Below are 18,851 nucleotides of genomic sequence, written 5' to 3'. Positions count from 1 at the left end.
CACAATTATGAATATGCTAATAGGCACGGATTTGTATGTATACAGTAAATGAGTAACCGTAGGTGAGTTATATATCACTAAAGCTGCTTACAGGGGGAAAATGGAGCAAAGGCCTCGAGTCCCGGGGGCTGGGGCTTCGGCAGCCTGCAGGAGAAGCAGCTGGGTAGGAATGGCTAGGTATTTGCTTGTTATCAGCCTCCGGCGCCGGGTTTTGTCTGGGGAGATGGGGGGAGGACGGGGAGGGTGGGGATGTGGAGCCCTTGGCCGGCGGGGGCTGTGGCGATCGGGGTCTTAGGCTGCCATGGGGGCGCCGAGCCCCGGACAAGGGAGAGCGAGCACCCGCAGCAGGTGGCCCGGAGCGCGGCTGTGGCGGCGCCGGGCTGGAGCGGGCTCATGCCCGAGGCGAGGCGCGGGGAGGTGTGGTGCCGACGAGTGCGGGTTCCCGGTGTTGCCGGAGGCAGCAGGCGGGAGCTGCGGGGCGTCGGGGAGGCGCGCCACCGCGGACGCGGCCATTGAGGGAAGGGGGTCCGTTTGCAGGGCGGGCTGTTGGGCAGCTCATGGCGGATCAGCGCTGTGTACTGGGGTTCCCAACCCTGGGAAGACGTGGTCCCCCTTCCAAGCACCCTGCTGCTCGGACACCCCCAGCCGGCCTTCCCTGGGCGCCCCCGCCGGGCGCGGTGGTACGGTCCGGGTTTAAAAGGCCCGATGGTCGCGGGCCAGCCCAGTGTGTGGGCGGTGGCGGCTGCGGGGCGCGCGCGGGGCCAGGCAACGGGGGCGCGCGAGTGGGGCCAGTGTGGGGCACGGGGGCGCGTCCACGTGGCCGGCGGGACGGTCACCCGGGAGCCGGCGGTGGCGGAGGGACAGGTAGGTGGCTGCCACCCCTGCTTCCCGGGCGGGGGCAAGCTGCTTGGCAGTGGCCAGGGCTCAGGCAGCCTGGGGGTCCGGTTCTGCCTTTCAGGGGTCAGGCCCCCTGCTGCCCCCTGACCACCGGCCTGCCAGGCCCTCTGTGCCCCGAGCGAGGAGCGGCCGAGCGGAGCCAGGACTGTCGCCTGCGAGCACCCTTTGTGCCGGAGCAGCGGCGTCTACCAGCACTGCTGGAGCACCCCAGTCCACTAATGTCTCGGGGGTCTGCTACGCGGTGCCCCTGGTGGGGGCAGAGCCAGCTGGGCCCCCACTGGGGATAGCATTGGGGAGCGGGCTTTGGACCTACATTTCTCTGTGGGGCTTCTGCCTCGTCGAGCTCGCCCTGCGCTGGCAGGGATGGGCTGGGTGTGCGAATGATGTCCGAGAGCCCCACTTGGTAGTGGGGGCTGGGTTGCAAATCCTGCCTCTCCAGGTCTCCCTCTGAACCTTTCCCCAGCCCCTTCCTAGATGTGTGCTCCAGCAGACGGCGAGGGAGGTGAGAGCGAATGCAGCCTCCCCTCTCCTTTGCCTTCCTTTCTTCTCTGGCTGTTGCATTAAGGGTCTAAGGATGCAGACCTGACAAAAGAGCCCTAGAGACAGGATCAATCTGATGGGAAACTTTGCTTTCAAGCTGGGCTGGCTCCACGTCCTTGCTTGCAAACACTTGTTTTCCTTTCTCTGCTTGCTTCCTCCTTTGGTTTCCCACATGCCCCCACACCCCGTGCTCAGTACCTCCTGTTTCCCTTGAGGATTGCACAAGAACAGGGTAGCCCTGAGCACTGCCCCATTGGCTGCTGCAACCCTGGTCTGCTGTCTTTGCAGCCTAAGGCTGTCTGGGTGTGGCCTGGGGGCAAAGTGCCAGCCTTGGCTCAATCCCTACGGCCCCTACCCCATATCCCCAAGGCCTCCGCTGTATTTGGGAGTGTTGCTTCCCAAACACCAGGTTCTTGAGACTCTCAATGGTGGATTGCCTCCACCCCCCCCCCCCACCTTTCTCTAACACTCTGAATCTGCAGGGAGAGCCCCATAGGCCAGCCTGGGCACCGGTCCACTGTGCCTTGAGTCAAGCTTGACTTCTGTCTGGAGCATAGGTGTGGAGAAAGGCGCGCTTCAGCTTTGTGTTGCAGCTGGAGTGCTCACACAGCAGGTCCTGGACAGATACCCAAGACTCTCACAGGGAGCACCTCAGACCGGGATTGGGCGATGTGGTAGCATTAAAGGCAGTCTCAGCCCTGGATTGCCCAGCGCAGGGGTCCTGGTTGTGGTGGTATTGGGGGAAATCATCCCCACTCTCCTCCCTGGCTTGTGATCGTTCTCCCTGCCTTTCCCTTTCCCTTTCCCTTTCCCTTTCCCTTTCCCTTTCCCTTTCCCTTTCTCTTTCCCTTTCTCCAGCTCAGGCATGGGCTGTGTGCAGCCTGGAGCTTCCCTGTGGCTGCTTTCCTGCAGGACTGGCAGCCCTCAGCTCGGAACTGGGGGTTTAGGTCTTGGTTCTGGAGGGCCTCTTGCCCTGTCTTTCCAAGTGTGTGACTCTACTGCCCCCTTGGGTGTGGCCTAGCTGAGGTGAGGCCTCCTGGCTCCTCTCTGGTGCTAAGGGGTGGCGAGATGATTGATAGCCCCAAGCCTGCCTGTGCTTGCCGCAGGCCTCTCCTCTCTTCTAGCCCCGGTCACCATCTGTGGCTCTGTTGTGGCATTGGGTGAATGGCCCTGGCCCCCGTGGCATGAAGCCAAGCCTGCCAGGGACTGTAGGCCAAGGAGGGTGGGAGGGAGGGCAGGCAGCCTGAGCCTGGGCCCTCTAACTCGCAGTTGCTGTCTCTCCTCAGGCCTGTCCCTGGCTCAGCTGCCGGCCATGCCCACTGTGGGCCTCCTCCCACTGCTCTTCCTCACCGTGGGTGGGGGGCTGGGCAGCAGCAGGCCCTTCCGCGCCTTTGTGGTGACAGATACTACGCTTACCCACCTGGCTGTGCACCGAGTGACCGGGGAGGTGTTTGTGGGTGCCGTGAACCGAGTCTTCAAGCTGGCACCCAATCTGACTGAGCTGCGGGCCCATGTCACGGGACCTGTTGAGGACAATGCTCGCTGCTACCCACCGCCCAGCATGCGTGTGTGCGCCCACCACCTGGTGCCCGTGGACAATGTGAACAAGCTGCTGCTCATAGACTACGCAGCCCGTCGCCTGGTGGCCTGTGGCAGCATCTGGCAGGGCATCTGTCAGTTCCTCCGCCTCGATGATCTCTTTAAGTTGGGTGAACCCCACCACCGCAAGGAGCACTACCTGTCCGGGGCCCAGGAGCCTGACTCCATGGCTGGTGTCATCGTGGAGCAGAGCCAGGGGCCCAGCAAGCTGTTTGTGGGCACTGCTGTTGATGGCAAGTCGGAGTACTTCCCCACCTTGAGCTCCCGCAAGCTCATCAGCGATGAGGACAGTGCAGACATGTTCAGTCTGGTGGGTGAGCTACGGCTGTCTGGATTCAGTCCTTTCCCCTGATTCCCAACTCAGCCCCCTATTCATTCACTCAGTTCTGGATCCACGTCTTGGGGGGCCCCTGGTTTAAGGGTCATTTGGGGTCCTTCACTGTTGCAGACACATTCGACAGGTGCTAAGGATGGGCGGAGTCTACCTGGGGGCGCTGGCTGCAGGGACGCGGTGGCCTTGCTCTCTGGCCTTTCCAGCCTGGGCTCCTTGTTTGTCCAGGCAGGGCTGGTGAGGGGCCGTGCGGGAAGCTCGTACTGGAGCAGCTTGCTGGATCCCGGGTGGGTGGTGAAGGTGGGTGGGTACTGCAGCCCTGGCTTCATCCCACTTGTATTTCCCCCTGCCCCCCTAGGTGCATCAAGATGAGTTTGTGTCCTCTCAGATCAAGATCCCTTCAGACACGCTGTCCCTGTACCCTGCTTTTGACATCTACTACATATATGGCTTTGTCAGCGCCTCCTTTGTGTACTTCCTGACGCTGCAGCTGGACACCCAGCAGACACTCCTGGACACAGCAGGCGAGAAATTCTTCACGTCCAAGATCGTGCGCATGTGCGCAGGGGACTCGGAGTTCTACTCCTATGTCGAGTTCCCCATCGGCTGCTCCTGGCGTGGCGTGGAGTACCGCTTAGTGCAGAGTGCCCATCTGGCTAAGCCTGGCCTGCTGCTGGCCCAGGCCCTGGGTGTGCCGGCCGACGAAGATGTCCTTTTCACCATCTTCTCCCAGGGTCAGAAGAACCGGGCTAGCCCCCCTCGGCAGACCATCCTCTGCCTTTTTACCCTCAGCAACATCAATGCCCACATCCGGCGCCGCATCCAGTCATGTTATCGTGGGGAGGGCACGCTGGCACTGCCCTGGCTGCTGAACAAGGAGCTGCCATGCATCAACACCGTGAGCCCCTTGCCCGCCCCACACTGCCCCCAGACACAGCTTCGCAGCTCTGCGGGCCCCGGGTCCCTTTCCTCGGGTGGCCATGCAATTGTGGACTTGGCATGGCGCTGGCGGTGCTGTCTTGGTCCTGATTGCCATTTTCCTCTTCTTGGGACTTCCACTATCTCTTTCTCTTCTTAATGTCTTCTGCTAGTGTCTTCTCTTTGTATACTGCTGCCTTCTTCTTCCCGCCCCTCTGACCAGTCCCAGCTGGGTCTTCCTTTCTCCATTCCAAGTGTTACAGGGCCAGGCTTTCTCCGTCCCAGCCCTCAGGTTCCTGTGGAAATTGAGTGAAGTTAGGCTGTCAGGTGGCTGACTCGGGTAATGGCTTTCAGATCCCACACTGTTGTGGAACATGGGATGGATCTGACAGCCTTTGTCCAGCTTGGACTCTCACTTGCCCCTTCTGTTTCACCAGCCCATGCAGATCAATGGAAACTTCTGTGGGCTGGTGTTGAACCAGCCACTGGGTGGCCTACATGTGATTGAGGGGTTACCACTGCTGGCTGACAGCACGGACGGCATGGCCAGTGTGGCAGCCTACACCTATCATGAACATTCTGTGGTCTTCATTGGCACACGCAATGGAAATCTGAAGAAGGTAGGCCCTGGCACCTTTGGCATAGCTCTGTGCAGAGAACCCTGGGAAGTGCTGGACAGGACATGATGACTTCATAGGCCAGGCTTCAAGAAGCCAGCCAAACTTAGCCATCTACCCCACCAGTATGTTTTGTTGTTGTCGTTGGTGGTGGTGGTGGTGGTTTTTGTCGGTTGTGGGGCTTGAACTCTGGGCCTGGACACTATCCCTGAGCTCTTCAGCTCAAGGCTAGCTCTCTACCACTAGAGCCACAGCACCACTTCCAGTTTTCTGGTGGTTCATTGGAGATGAGTCTCATGGATTATCCTGCCTGGGCTGGCTTTCAATCATGATCCTCAGATCTCAGCCTCCTGAGTACCTAGAATTACAGGCATGAGTCACTGGCACCCAGCTTCCCACCAGTATGTTTTGGTTGAATCCAGGGGTGGACTTTGCAACCCTGTTTCCCCTTCCTGGCACTGTGGATAGGAGAGCTGTGGGCCTGAGTAGGTTCGAACTTCAGCTCGGCCACAACCTACAAAATCCCTGGCTCAAGAAGATAAGGAGTTGGGTGCAGGGGGTTGTGGTAGTACGAGGCTGCTGGGTCAGCTCTCTGTCCTGATGTTGGGATTCAGGTGCGAGTCGATGGCTCTCAGGATGCTCATCTGTATGAGACAGTCCCAGTGGTAGATGGCAGCCCTATACTCCGAGACTTGCTCTTCAGCCCTGATCACCAACATATCTACCTCCTCAGTGAGAAGCAGGTGGGCCCGAGGTGGGTGGCGGTGGGTGGGGTGGGGTGGGGGAGGGTTGGGTGCTGATGTGGCTGTCTCCAGGTGAGCCAACTCCCAGTGGAGACGTGTGAGCAGTACGTGAGCTGCGCAGCCTGCCTGGGCTCGGGTGACCCCCACTGTGGTTGGTGTGTGCTGCAGCACAGGTGAGGGCATTGGGTGCAGGATGGTGGCAGTGGTGGCTTCACGGGGTTACAGGGCTGTAGCAGCCACATCTGTCTGCCCACTTCTCCGCAGTCATGCCCCTGAGTCTCCCTTTCCCTCCCTCATCCACTGTCTCCAGCTAATGAGCGGAATCTCCACCCTGCGTGACGTACCTTGGATCCCAAGGGATGGGGCTGAGGCACACTGTTGCTTGGCACTGGGGGCTGGGGAGGCCGTCCCTGGTCCCCCCTCCTCTTCTCACTGCACCCCTACCTGGGTCCTCCTGGGGCAGGTGCTGCCGTGAAGGAGCCTGTCCAGGCGCCTCTGCCCCCCATGGCTTTGCAGAGGAGCTAAGCAAATGTGTCCAGGTGCGGGTGAGGCCCAACAACGTGTCAGTGACGTCACCTGCAGTGCAGGTAGGTGGCACGGAGGGGGCCTGGGTCAGGTGTGCCGTGCCGAGGGTGCGCCCTGCCCTGAGCCCTCTGCTTCCCTCAGCTCACGGTAGCCGTCCGCAACGTGCCCGACCTCAGCATGGGAGTGAGCTGTGCCTTTGAGGAGGTGACGGAGAGCGAGGCTGTCCTGCTGCCCTCGGGCGAGCTGCTGTGCTCCTCGCCGTCGCTCCAGGAGCTGCACACGCTTACCAGGGGGCATGGTCGGTGGCTGCGCCGTGGGGCCGTGGGGCCGGGGAGGGGCAGAGGCGGCCTCTTGCCTGTGCGCAGCTCCTGAGCACCCTGGCGCTTGCTGTAGGGGCCATGCACACGGTGAGGCTGCAGCTGCTCTCCAAGGAGACTGGCATGAGGTTTGCCGGGGCCGACTTTGTCCTGTACAACTGCAGCGCCCTCCCCTCGTGAGTACCCGGGGCAGCTCCCCCGCTGCCTGGGACACACAGCTCCTGTGGGCTAGGCAAAGGCCCAGGGCTTCACAACTGAGCCGTCTGCTCTCCCTGATCCCTAACCCCACTTCTGTCTGACCTTGGGTAGGCTCTGCTGGATGCCTCTGCCTTCGTTTCCCTGTGGGTCCCGTGGGAGGGTAATGCAGGGTGGTGGGGCCTTCTCTGTTATTTCTGAAGCCACTCACCACCTCCCTCCAGGTGCATGTCCTGTGTTGGCAGTCCGTATCCCTGCCACTGGTGTAAGTATCGCCACGTGTGTACCAGCCACCCCCACGAGTGCTCCTTCCAGGAGGGCAGGGTCCACAGCCCTGAGGTGAGGCGCGTGCACGGTGCTGCATCTGGAGGCTGGGCTCCGCATGGTTCTGCATTTGATCTCCTCCGTTTCTGTGGGCCTCGAGAAGGCTGTGCCTCTGCTAGGCTCTGTCTCCCCTCTCCCACAGGGCTGCCCTGAGATCCTGCCTCGAGGAGACCTCTTGATTCCCGTGGGCGTCATGCAGCCTCTAACCCTGCGGGCTAAGAATCTGCCACAGCCTCAGTCGGGCCAGAAGAACTATGAGTGTGTTGTCCGGGTGCAGGGGCGGCAACAGCGGGTGCCTGCTGTCCGCTTTAATAGCAGCAGTGTACAGTGTCAGAATGCCTCGGTGAGGTTCTGCCCTTGCGAGTCCAGGTTGGGGCATGATGGCGGTGGTTTTTGTTTGCTTGTTTGTTTGCTTTTGGTCAGTCGTGGGGCTGTCCCTGAGCTCTTGCTCTACCAGTTGAGCCACAGTGACCCTTTTGGTTTTCTGGTGGTTAATTGGAGATAAGAATCTCACAGAGTTTCCTGCCTATGCTGGTTTCGAACCACAATCCTCAGACCTCAGATGTCAGCCTCCCAAGTAGCTAGGATTACAGGTGTGAGACTCCAGCGCCTGGCCAGGTGGTTCTTGTCTATGCCCAGCTTGCTGGTCTAGCAGCCTCCAGTGGCGTTGTCAGGGAAACCTGAGTCTCATGCTGGAGGTTCCTGAGTGAGGGGAGGGATGTGATTGGCAAAAATCTTGGCAGCCTTCTGCTTCTCTTCCCTGTGGTCATGAGCTTGCTTCCATTTTCTCTAGTATTCCTATGAAGGTGATGCGCTTGGGGATACTGAGCTGGACTTCTCTGTAGTCTGGGATGGGGATTTCCCCATCGATAAACCTCCAAGCTTCCGAGGTGAGGGATGCTATGGGGTGAGCACTGGTGGGGGCAGGTCTGGAGGCCCTAATGTTCCCCATTCCCCTGCCATTGCCTGCTCCATCAGTAGCGCCCCCTGTGCCCGCAGCCCTCTTATACAAGTGCTGGGCCCAGCGGCCCAGCTGTGGCCTCTGCCTCAAGGCAGATCCTCGCTTCAACTGCGGCTGGTGCATCTCAGAGCACAAGTGCCAGCTACGGGCCCACTGCCCATCTCCCAAGACAAACTGGATGCATCCAAGCCAGAAAGGTGCCCGGTGTAGACATCCCCGGATCACCCAGGTGAGCCCCACCCACCACCCCTGCCTTGCCTGCTGGCCCCCTGAATTCGAGATGACCCTTTTGCCATGCCTCTGCTCTTGCTTTGCAGATCCACCCACTCATGGGGCCCAAGGAGGGAGGGACCCGGGTCACCATTGTGGGTGAGAACCTGGGCCTTGCCTCCCGAGAGGTGGGCCTGCGAGTGGCTGGCGTGCGCTGCAACTCCATTCCCACCGAGTATGTCAGTGCTGAGAGGTGAGTATGTCAGGGCTGAGAGCTGACTATGGCCCTGTGGGAACCCTGTCCCTTTCTGCCATGGTGGCCCTCACCTCTGACCCTCAGGATTGTGTGTGAGATGGAGGAGTCACTGGTACCCAGCCCGCCACCAGGTCCCGCCGAGCTGTGCGTAGGTGACTGTTCTGCTGACTTCCGCACTCAGTCTCAGCAGCTCTACAGCTTTGTGGTGCGTGGCCCGCCACACCTTGCCCTTCTGCATCTGTGGGGAATGTTGGGGCAGCCCCTGCACTGGCCTTTTTCCCTTCAATGTTGCTTCTTCCCCAGACTCCCACGTTTGACCGCGTGAGTCCCACCCGGGGCCCAGCTTCAGGAGGCACAAGGCTCACCATCTCCGGCAGAGCTCTGGACGCCGGCAGCAGGGTCACGGTGACCATGAGAGATGGGCAGTGCCAGTTTGTGAGGTGAGCTAGGCTGAGGATTGAGTCAGCTCGCCTGGGGCCAGGGGCTCAAGGCCCCAGACGGCCTGCTTCAAGTTCTCTGCTTGCTCACATAGAAGAGACACGGAGGCGATTGTGTGTATCTCACCTGTCTCCACACTGGGGCCCAGCCAGGCCCCCATCACAGTTGCCATTGACCATGCCAACATCTCCAGCCCAGGAGTCATCTACACCTATACTCAGGACCCCACGGTTACTCACCTTGAGCCCACCTGGAGCATCATCAAGTAAGATCCTGGGGGCTGGGGATGTGGCTCAGCAGTAGAGTGTTTGCGTAGCATCTGTGAGGCTCTCGGTTCCATCCCCAGCACAGCGAAACAAGCAGATCAATAAGACCTGGAGAAGCCAAGCAGCAGTGGCTCATGCCTGTAATCCTAGCTGCTCAGGAGGCTGACATTTGAGGATCGCCATTCACAGCCAGCCCAGGCAGGAAAGTCTGTGACGTTCTTATTTCCAATTAAGCACCAGAAAACCAGAAGTGGAGCTATGGCTCAAGTGCTAGAGTAGTAACCTTGAGCCAAACGGCACCCAGGACCTGAGTTCAAGCTGTAGGACTAGCACATACACAGACACACACAGACACAGACACACACACACACACACACACACACACACACACACACAAATAAGACTTGGGGGAAATAAGGCTAGGGGCTGAATAAAGTCCTTGAGCTTTGGCAACTCTTTGGGGCCTGAACGCTTACTGGTAGAAGGGATGCCATTGTCCTGACCATAAAGTACCAGGTACCCATCAGAGAGCCCTAGACTATCATGACAGCCTTGGTAAAAGGCAAAAGATTTATACGATCTGAAGAGAAACCAGAGTATCGTGACAGCCTTGGGAAGTGCACATGGAGGTGGGAGTTTCAGGTTGCTTACTGATCTCTGTAGCGGAAGCACCGCCATCACCGTGAGTGGGACTCACCTACTGACTGTCCAGGAGCCCCGGGTTCGGGCCAAATACCGAGGTATCGAGACCACCAATGTGAGTATCCACTTCCCTTCCCCCATGTCACCCCTGCTCCCTATGGCTTTAGACACTGGCATGTCCACCCTTGTCCCCGCAGACATGCCAAGTCATCAATGACACTGCCATGCTGTGTAAGGCCCCCGGCATCTTCCTTGGGCGGCCTCAGCCCCGGGCCCAAGGCGAACACCCTGATGAGTTTGGCTTCCTGCTGGACCACGTGCAGACAGCCCGCTCCCTCAACCGGTCCTCCTTTACTTACTACCCTGACCCCAGCTTTGAGCCACTTGGGCCCTCGGGTGTGCTGGATGTCAAACCTGGCTCCCATGTGGTGCTGAAGGTGCTGATGGGGCTGGGAGAGAGCACAGAGAGGAGGGGAGTCTGCGAGGCAGACAACACTGGGCTGACTGTGTGGCTTCCATCCCCAGGGCAAGAACCTGATCCCTGCCGCTGCCGGCAGCTCCCGCCTCAACTACACAGTGCTCATCGGAGGTCAGCCCTGCGCGCTCACGGTCTCAGACACACAACTCCTGTGCGACTCGCCCAGCCAGACAGGCCGGCAGCCTGTCATGGTGGGTGTGGGGAGTGGTGGCCACCAGGGAAGCCTGGGGCGGAGGCGTGAGAATTGGCTAACCTTGCAATTGTCCTTGCAGGTTCTGGTGGGAGGCCTGGAGTTCTGGTTGGGCACCCTGCACATTACAGCTGAACGGGCACTGACCCTGCCAGCCATGGTGGGGCTGGCGGCAGGGGGTGGGCTCTTGCTGTTGGCCATCACTGCTGTCCTGGTTGCTTACAAGCGCAAGACTCAGGATGCTGACCGCACGCTCAAGCGGCTCCAGCTGCAGATGGACAACCTGGAGTCTCGCGTGGCCCTGGAGTGCAAAGAAGGTGAGTAAGGTATGATGGCGGGGAGGTAGCGTGCGGCAGGTGAGAGCTGGGGCCTCACTTCTCCTCTTCGCCTTGCCCAGCTTTTGCGGAGCTGCAGACGGACATCAACGAGCTCACGAACCACATGGACGGCGTGCAGATCCCTTTCCTGGATTATCGGACCTATGCTGTGCGCGTGCTTTTCCCTGGCATCGAGGCCCACCCTGTGCTCAAGGAGCTGGACGTGAGTCTTCCCCCAGCCTGGCCCGCCCTAGTTTCCCCAGGAGCACGCCCACTCTACCCTCCAAGATTCCCCCTCTCTCCCACAGATTCCCCCCGATGTGGAAAAGGCCCTGCGCCTCTTTGGGCAGCTGCTGCACAGCCGCGCCTTCGTGCTTACCTTCATCCACACACTGGAGGCGCAGAGCAGCTTCTCCATGCGTGACCGAGGCACGGTGGCTTCACTCACCATGGTGGCCCTGCAGAGCCGGCTTGACTATGCCACTGGGCTGCTCAAGCAACTGCTGGCTGATCTCATAGAGAAAAACCTCGAGAGCAAGAACCACCCAAAGCTGCTGCTGCGCAGGTGCGGGCTCTTCCTTGGCCTTTCCCCGGCCAGGCCGCACTCCCCGCCCCACCCACAGTCACAGCCCTGTCCTTGCCCGGACAAGGCCTGACTGCCTCTTCCTGCTCTAGGACAGAGTCAGTGGCTGAGAAGATGCTCACCAACTGGTTCACATTCCTTCTGCATAAATTTCTAAAGGTGCGCTTGGTGGGTGGGGCCTGGGGGAGGCGATATTGAGGCAAATCTGCTTGTCAGAGAGGCAGCCATCTGTGCCCCTGCTTGTGGCTACAGGAATGTGCTGGGGAGCCCCTCTTCCTCCTCTACTGTGCCATCAAGCAACAAATGGAGAAAGGCCCCATTGACGCCATTACAGGGGAGGCCCGCTACTCCCTGAGTGAGGACAAACTCATCCGGCAGCAGATCGACTACAAGACGCTGGTGAGCGCAGGCCGGGGGCGGGCGCTGCGGGATGGCGTCGGAGGCCTTGCGTCACACTGGCGCGGCGGCTCTTCACCCCGTCCCTAGACCCTGCACTGTGTGTGCCCAGAGAGTGAGGGCAGTGCCCAGGTCCCAGTGAAGGTCCTCAACTGTGACAGCATCACCCAGGCCAAAGACAAGCTGCTGGATACGGTGTACAAAGGCATCCCGTTCTCCCAGCGCCCCAAGGCTGAGGACATGGACTTGGGTGAGGGTCCCTTCCTTCTCCCTCTGGCCCCCACCTAGTATAAGGCTGCTCTGATGCACCCTACCTGAGCTGTGTTCCCTAAGAGAAGGGGGCCTGAAGTCTTGGGGGGATGCCCTTCAGGGCTGACTGTGGCCCACAGAATGGCGTCAGGGCCGCATGGCCCGCATCATCCTCCAGGATGAGGACGTCACTACGAAGATCGAGTGTGACTGGAAGAGGGTCAACTCACTGGCCCATTACCAGGTAAGGGGCTGGAAGCCCACTCACCCCTAGGACAGCGTGGGAGCTGGGGCCCCGCCCTGGGTCACAGCAGGACACAGGAGCAGCGGCGCTGGTTCCTTCCAGCTAGCCTGCACTTGCTGGCCTCACGAGCCCTCCTCACAGGACCCTGGGTGCCACCCTGTGCACACTGAAGGCTCTGGGTGGGTGGTAGTCTCGTGGCCTCTGGCACTTTCTCTTCTCTATCTCTGGGACCTCCAGGTGACAGATGGTTCCATAGTGGCACTGGTGCCCAAACAAGTGTCTGCCTATAACATGGCCAACTCCTTCACGTTCACCCGTTCCCTCAGCCGCTATGGTAGGTGACCTCGGCTGCATGGTCCCTGGGAAGCTGTGAGCAGCCAGCTTAGCTCAGGAGGCCTTCCTGGCTTGTGCGTGGGGGAGGTCTCTGTTTCCAGACAGCCTACCACTGGGGCGGGGGAGGCAGAGAAGATGGGTGGTGCACAGGCTGCCGGGTGCCTGGAAAAGACTGAGATAGCATGCCTGACAGCGGCCGGCAGCCGCAGTGGCCTAAGAGGCCTGCTTGTTCTCTGCCCCAGAGAGCTTGCTCCGCACCGCCAGCAGCCCCGATAGCCTCCGCTCACGGGCACCCATGATCACACCTGACCAGGAGACTGGCACCAAACTGTGGCACCTGGTGAAGAATCATGAACATGCCGATCACCGAGAAGGGGAGCGTGGCAGCAAGATGGTCTCCGAGATCTATCTGACAAGGCTGTTGGCCACCAAGGTACATGTCTGCTCTGTGCTATCATGCTCTCTGTGTCGAGGCCCAGCTTTGGCCCTGAAGCTGACCTGGCCTTGCTAGGCAGGGAGTACTTTCTTAGGGGTTTTCAGTAAGAGCTGTGGGCTCAAGATTGTGGCTGGTGGGGCTGGGGATATAGCCTAGTGGCAAGAGTGCCTGCCTCGGATACACGAGGCCCTAGGTTCGATTCCCCAGCACCACATATACAGAAAACGGCCAGAAGCGGCGCTGTGGCTCAAGTGGCAGAGTGCTAACCTTGAGCAGGAAGAAGCCAGGGACAGTGCTCAGGCCCGGAGTCCAAGGCCCAGGACTGGCCAAAAAAAAAAAAAAAAAGATTGTGGCTGGGCCCACCTTAGGGGTGCTCGCCCTGCCAGTTCCCTCAGGGCTTGTGCCCTCACTGTCCCCCACAGGGCACACTGCAGAAGTTTGTAGACGACCTCTTTGAGACTGTATTTAGCACAGCGCACCGGGGCTCAGCCCTGCCCCTAGCCATCAAGTACATGTTTGACTTCCTCGATGAGCAAGCTGACCAGCACCAGATCAGTGACCCTGATGTGCGCCATACCTGGAAAAGCAACTGGTACCACTCTGTGCCCAGCTTCTGCCGCTTCCTCTTGGGATGGGTGGAAAGAAGCGGCTGGTGGCTTTGCCACACCCCACAGCCTGTGGGGAAACTGGCAGGGACTGAAATAGTCATCCAGGCAGGAGAGGACGGTGGCCGGGGCTGTTGTTGACCTAGCGTGCAGGTGGATGCTCCTGGATGTTTGGGCAGGTGGGATGCGGACTTACTGAGAATAGAAGGGCCATTGAATCATTTGTTACTGCCTGACACTAAATATATCTCTCTTGCTAACTTGGGATAACACATGATTAGCCAGGAACGAGGTGTGAAGAAGGGCAGAGGTGGGAGGGGCCCATGGGGCCAGCGGGGAGTCTTCAGTGTGTGTTCTTCTGTTCAGCCTGCCTCTGCGTTTCTGGGTGAATGTGATCAAGAACCCACAGTTTGTGTTCGACATTCACAAGAATAGCATCACAGATGCGTGCTTGTCAGTGGTGGCCCAGACCTTCATGGACTCATGCTCGACATCTGAGCACCGCTTGGGCAAGGACTCACCTTCCAACAAGCTGCTCTATGCCAAGGACATCCCCAACTACAAGAGCTGGGTGGAGAGGTGGGCCCCAAGCGGAGACTGCTGTGTGTGACAGCAGGCATGAGCTGCCTCACCCTGGGAAGCACTAGCCAACAGCCCCAGAGGCTGGCTGGGCACTGAGGGTAGGGGTTTGGACTTGTGTGACATCTGCTGGATTGACTTACTCAGGGCCCCAACAGGTACTATCGAGACATCACGAAGATGGCATCCATCAGTGACCAGGACATGGATGCCTACCTAGTGGAGCAGTCCCGCCTCCATGCCAGTGACTTTAATGTTCTAAGCGCACTCAGCGAGCTCTACTTCTATGTCACCAAGTACCGCCAGGAGGTATGTCCACAGCCTTTTGGGTGAGGGGCTCTACTTGCTTAGACCTGACAGTATAAGCTAGGGGCAAAGAATAGAATTTGATAGGGCTCAGGGAATTCCCACAAGGGCAGGAGACACAGAGCCCATTTCTTAGACTGCATAGTTTCTTCCCTGAGTGTGCCATGGGGCCAGCACAGGCAATGCTCTCTTAGGATGCTGGGATTTGAGGAACACAGGAGGGAAGCCACTTGATGGAGCACAGAGTTCTATTGAGCAGACGTTAACAGCGCAAGCCAGGCACTGGTGGCTCACACCTGTAATCCTAGCTACTCAGGAGGCTGAGATCTGAGGATTGGGGTTTGAAACCAACTTGCGTAGGAAAGTCAGTGAAACGCTCCAATTTGCCAACAAAAAGCTGTAAGTGCAGCTGTGTGACTCAAGTGGTAGACTGCCAGCCTTGAACACAAAAGCTCAAGGACAGTGCCCAGGCCCTGAGTTCAAGCCCCAGAACTGGCACACAAAAAAACCCGGAGGCATGGCTCAAGTGGTAGAACACCTACCTAACAAGCATGAGCTAAAACCACTGTACAAGCAAAAATTCAGAGGGGGGGGAGGGAGATCAAAGCCCTGGGGAAAATGGAGAAAAGCAGCTAGATATAGGAGATATAAGAGTTTGGGTGAAAGTCTGGGATGGATATATACCTTTTTCCCCCCTTCCTTTCCTTTCATCTTTCTTCCTTCCTGCCTCCCTTCCTCCTGCTCTCCCTCCCTTTCTTTGTGCGATTATTGGCACCTGAATTCAGAGGCATTGAGATCTTACTGAGCTTTTTTTTTTAAGTTGTTCCTATAAAGGTGATATACAGGACAGTTACAGACAGAGTACATTTCTTTTTGGGCAATGTCACCGTTTCTCTCACCCTCTCCCAGTTTTTCACTCCTGTTAGCTTTTCAGTTCAAAGCTGGGACTCTTATCACTTGAGCCATACCATAACTTCTGGCTTTCTGGTGGTTAATTGGCAATAAGAGTCTCAAGGACTTTCCAGACTGGCTTTGAACCGCGATCCTCAGATCTCAGTCTCCTGAGTAGTTAGGATGACAGGTATGAGCCTGTAGGTGGAAAATTAAAGCTCTAGCTTGGATGAGCTCAACAGGAGACCAAGTGTGTATACGGGGAGACATGGCTTGAGCATGGAGACTTAGCTCTGGGACCCTCTGAGTTCAGAGAGGCGCAAAGGTTCTGGAGGAGAGGCGCAGTACACACTGAGGTCCAACAGCTGAGGGAGCACCTCCATGGCCAGGGAGGGTTGCAAAATGCTGCTGCTGATCTGGCACATTGTGCTCACCAGATCGGGCAAGGCCAACCAAGGAGCCCGGAACAAGAGAGGTTTAGGTAAAAGAGATGGGGACTAGGAGGGGACAGAAAGGGGCAGCTGGGACATTGTGGACCCAAACCCATGGGAGGGGTTGCATGCTAGTCACGGAGATGCAAGTTCTGTAGGTGGAAGGGGTTGGGGTCAAGGAGAAGTGGGGAATTGGTCAGAGGAAAGACGTTGGGACAGAGCTGTAGCTGGAAGGGGTTGAAGGGTCTGGGCAAAAATTGAGGGCTGTTCTTGGGCGTGGCCACGTGGCTACTGTATATGTTCTTGATACATTGTGTATTGTATATATGTCTACCTGACCTAGAGAAGGGAAAGAAAAACAGGGTGTAAGAAATCACAAGAGGGGCTGGGGATATAGCCTAGTGGCAAGAGTGCCTGCCTCGGATACACGAGGCCCTAGGTTCGAATCCCCAGCACCACATATGCAGAAAACGGCCAGAAGCGGCGCTGTGGCTCAAGTGGCAGAGTACTAGCCTTGAGCGGGAAGAAGCCAGGGACAGTGCTCAGGCCCTGAGTCCAAGGCCCAGGACTGGCCAAAAAAAAAAAAAAAAAAAAGAAATCACAAGAAATGTATACAGTGCCCTTATATGTAACTGTACCCTTTTTGCACAACACCTTGTCAAAAATTTGTTTAATTAATAAATAAATTACAGAAAAAAAAAGAAATTGAGGGCTGTGCCCTCGGCAGTAGCACTAATGAACCCTTTACCCTAGATCCTCACGGCCCTGGACCGCGATGCCTCGTGTCGGAAACACAAGTTGCGTCAGAAGCTGGAGCAGATCATCAGCCTGGTGTCTAGCAACAGCTGAAGGTGGCCCAATTGGTGAGGAGGGGGCTACTCATTCCTGAGCCATCTTCCCATCAACAGAAGCGGCTGGTTGCAGCCTGGTACCCCAGGGTTGAGCCCCAGATCAAGTGTTGTGGGGGAGGTCACCAGACCACAATGCCCCAGCACACATAGGCCCCATCACTAGTGCCTTCCTTTGGGCCCTGCAGGGGGAGCAGGTGGCAGAACCAAGCCCCCTCAGCAACAGCAATACACCCACCCTCCTGCCCTTGTGCCCACCAGTGGGGAGGGCCCGTATCATCCCTGCTGTTTATACCCCAACCTCCTATTTATTAAAGTTGAGTCCACCTCAGCCTCCATCTGTAAATATGTGTCCCCCGCGGGATATTGCCAAGCGCACTCCACCTTCCTCTGTGGCCCTGCCACCTATCCTGGCTCCTGTATGACAATTGCCACTTTTGAGGAGCTCTCCAGCACCTCACCTTTGCTGTGTCTGTCCCCACCCATCCCAAGAAGGGGGCCCCAGTACCAGCATCACCTAGGGTGGGACACCGCATCTAAAGCTGCTCTCAGGCTGGCCGTGACAAGCCAGACAATGCCCTCCTCCAAACACTGGAGGAGTCCATGTTTCTACGGAGGCCTCTCCTGTCTGAACCCCCAGACAACGACAACCAGACTTGTGCTGGGCCCTCACCCGAGCCTCTGGGCTCTGGGAAGCTCTTGCTTCCAGCCCTACTGCCAAACTTCTCAGTTTTTTCCGCACTTGCCTGGAGCCCCTCAGCCTCAGCTGCCCGATTGGGCACCTGCCCCGGGGGGGGGGGGGCCACAGGGGCAGTGCCTTACTTACTGCTTTGTGTCTTCTTCCTCCCCTGAGCAACCTAGCCCCCACTTGTCTCCTTGTCTCAGACCCCCAACTGCCTCTTCTTTTGTTGCATGAGTTTCTCTTCATCCCTCTCATGTTCTCTCCAAATTAAATGCGGGGAACGGGGTCTGTGTGTGGCTGTCTTTGGGACAGGTAGGTAGACCCGTGGGGCTCCGGATGACCTGGACCTCAATTGGGGGAGAAAAGGAAACTCTTTCTGCGGCTTTGAACTCCAAGGCCACGGCTACCCATCAGCAAAATGTGGCTCTGGCTTCAGGGCAGATGTAAAAGCTGCTGCTTTCTCCTTGCCTCCAGGGCCCCCACCCCAGATGTAAAGTACCATTGTCTTTTGTATTGCCCAGATGTGTTCTCTGCTTCCGCTGTGGTCTCTTTGCATCCGTACTTCCCGTGGAAGGCACAGATGCTGTGAAGATAGAAAGCATAGCATAGCCCCTCTGTGTTCCACGCCCTGCAGTGTCTTCAACTCTATGCACACTTCTAGAGGACCCAGACATTCCCTGACTGTGGTCTGTAACTCCCACGGGGACACACCTACCTACATCTTGGCCCCCACACTCGTTAAGTAATGCTGCTGTGACTTTAAACAGGGTGGCCCAGAAAGCCTTGGTGAAGGTGGCATTTCAGTGAGTCAAGTGCAAAGCTAGGGAACAGAGAACTCCAGACAGAAAAGACAGTGCAAAAGGCCCAAGGGAGTAGGCCTGGTGGGTTTCATAAAGCGTAAGGATCCTTACAAGGCTTTCGCAGGCTAAATAAAGGTGAGAGTGAAGGGAAGAGGGCCAGAGAGGGAAGAGGTCTGATTGCCCTGAACACTGCAGGCCACTGTAAGGGCTTCAACTCAGCGTGGGTGTGTGTGTGTGTGTGTGTGTGTGTGTTAGGGATAATATTCGGGTTCCTAGGCATATGAGGCAAGCCCTCAACCATTCAAGCTCCACACTAGCACCAGGGATTTGTCTCTGACAGAGTAAAGGGGAAGCCCACTGGAGGAGGGCTCAGGACAGAAGAGTGCTGAGATCTGATTTGCTGTAAAAGGCCACATGGCAGCCTTAGCTGAAGCTCATGACAGCACACTAGAGACAGAATTAATATGTAAATAATATGCATGAGTTAACCCACAGATAAAGAAAAGGTTTACACTTACAGCTCAGGACAAAAGAAAATCCCATGATGTCACTTTTGCTGCCTAGAAAGAACCAAAATGACTGAAGACAGAAAATAAGAGAGGTGGTTTGAAATATTGCCCTTGGAGGCTGGGTGCTGGTGTTTCACTCCTGTAATCCTAGCTACTCAGGAGGCTGAGATCTGGGGACCACAGTTTGAAGCCAAT

The 18,851-nt window shown here is 57.7% G+C and overlaps 1 protein-coding gene across 1 annotated transcript; it reads left to right on the top strand.

Moving 5' to 3' along the window:
• Positions 1 to 781: 781 nt before the first annotated feature.
• On the top strand, positions 782 to 17,619 carry Plxna3 (plexin A3). The gene is made up of 33 exons (XM_048335744.1): positions 782 to 864; positions 2,724 to 3,346; positions 3,726 to 4,265; positions 4,723 to 4,905; positions 5,517 to 5,645; positions 5,718 to 5,818; positions 6,109 to 6,232; positions 6,312 to 6,468; positions 6,564 to 6,663; positions 6,907 to 7,021; positions 7,149 to 7,349; positions 7,800 to 7,896; positions 8,006 to 8,196; positions 8,285 to 8,430; positions 8,518 to 8,638; positions 8,737 to 8,873; positions 8,966 to 9,136; positions 9,801 to 9,894; positions 9,977 to 10,216; positions 10,305 to 10,448; positions 10,530 to 10,764; positions 10,845 to 10,987; positions 11,073 to 11,329; positions 11,440 to 11,506; positions 11,600 to 11,746; positions 11,834 to 11,993; positions 12,133 to 12,236; positions 12,474 to 12,570; positions 12,812 to 13,002; positions 13,428 to 13,597; positions 13,977 to 14,189; positions 14,348 to 14,498; positions 16,571 to 17,619. The coding sequence occupies exons 2-33, from the start codon at positions 2,750 to 2,752 to the stop codon at positions 16,664 to 16,666; spliced, it is 5,619 nt and encodes a 1,872-aa protein (XP_048191701.1). The 5' UTR covers positions 782 to 864; positions 2,724 to 2,749; the 3' UTR covers positions 16,667 to 17,619.
• Positions 17,620 to 18,851: the final 1,232 nt, after the last annotated feature.

Source organism: Perognathus longimembris, chromosome 28, assembly GCF_023159225.1.
Source record: "Perognathus longimembris pacificus isolate PPM17 chromosome 28, ASM2315922v1, whole genome shotgun sequence".
NCBI classification, from domain to species: Eukaryota; Metazoa; Chordata; class Mammalia; order Rodentia; family Heteromyidae; genus Perognathus; species Perognathus longimembris.
This window is presented reverse-complemented; position numbering and strand designations above follow the sequence as displayed.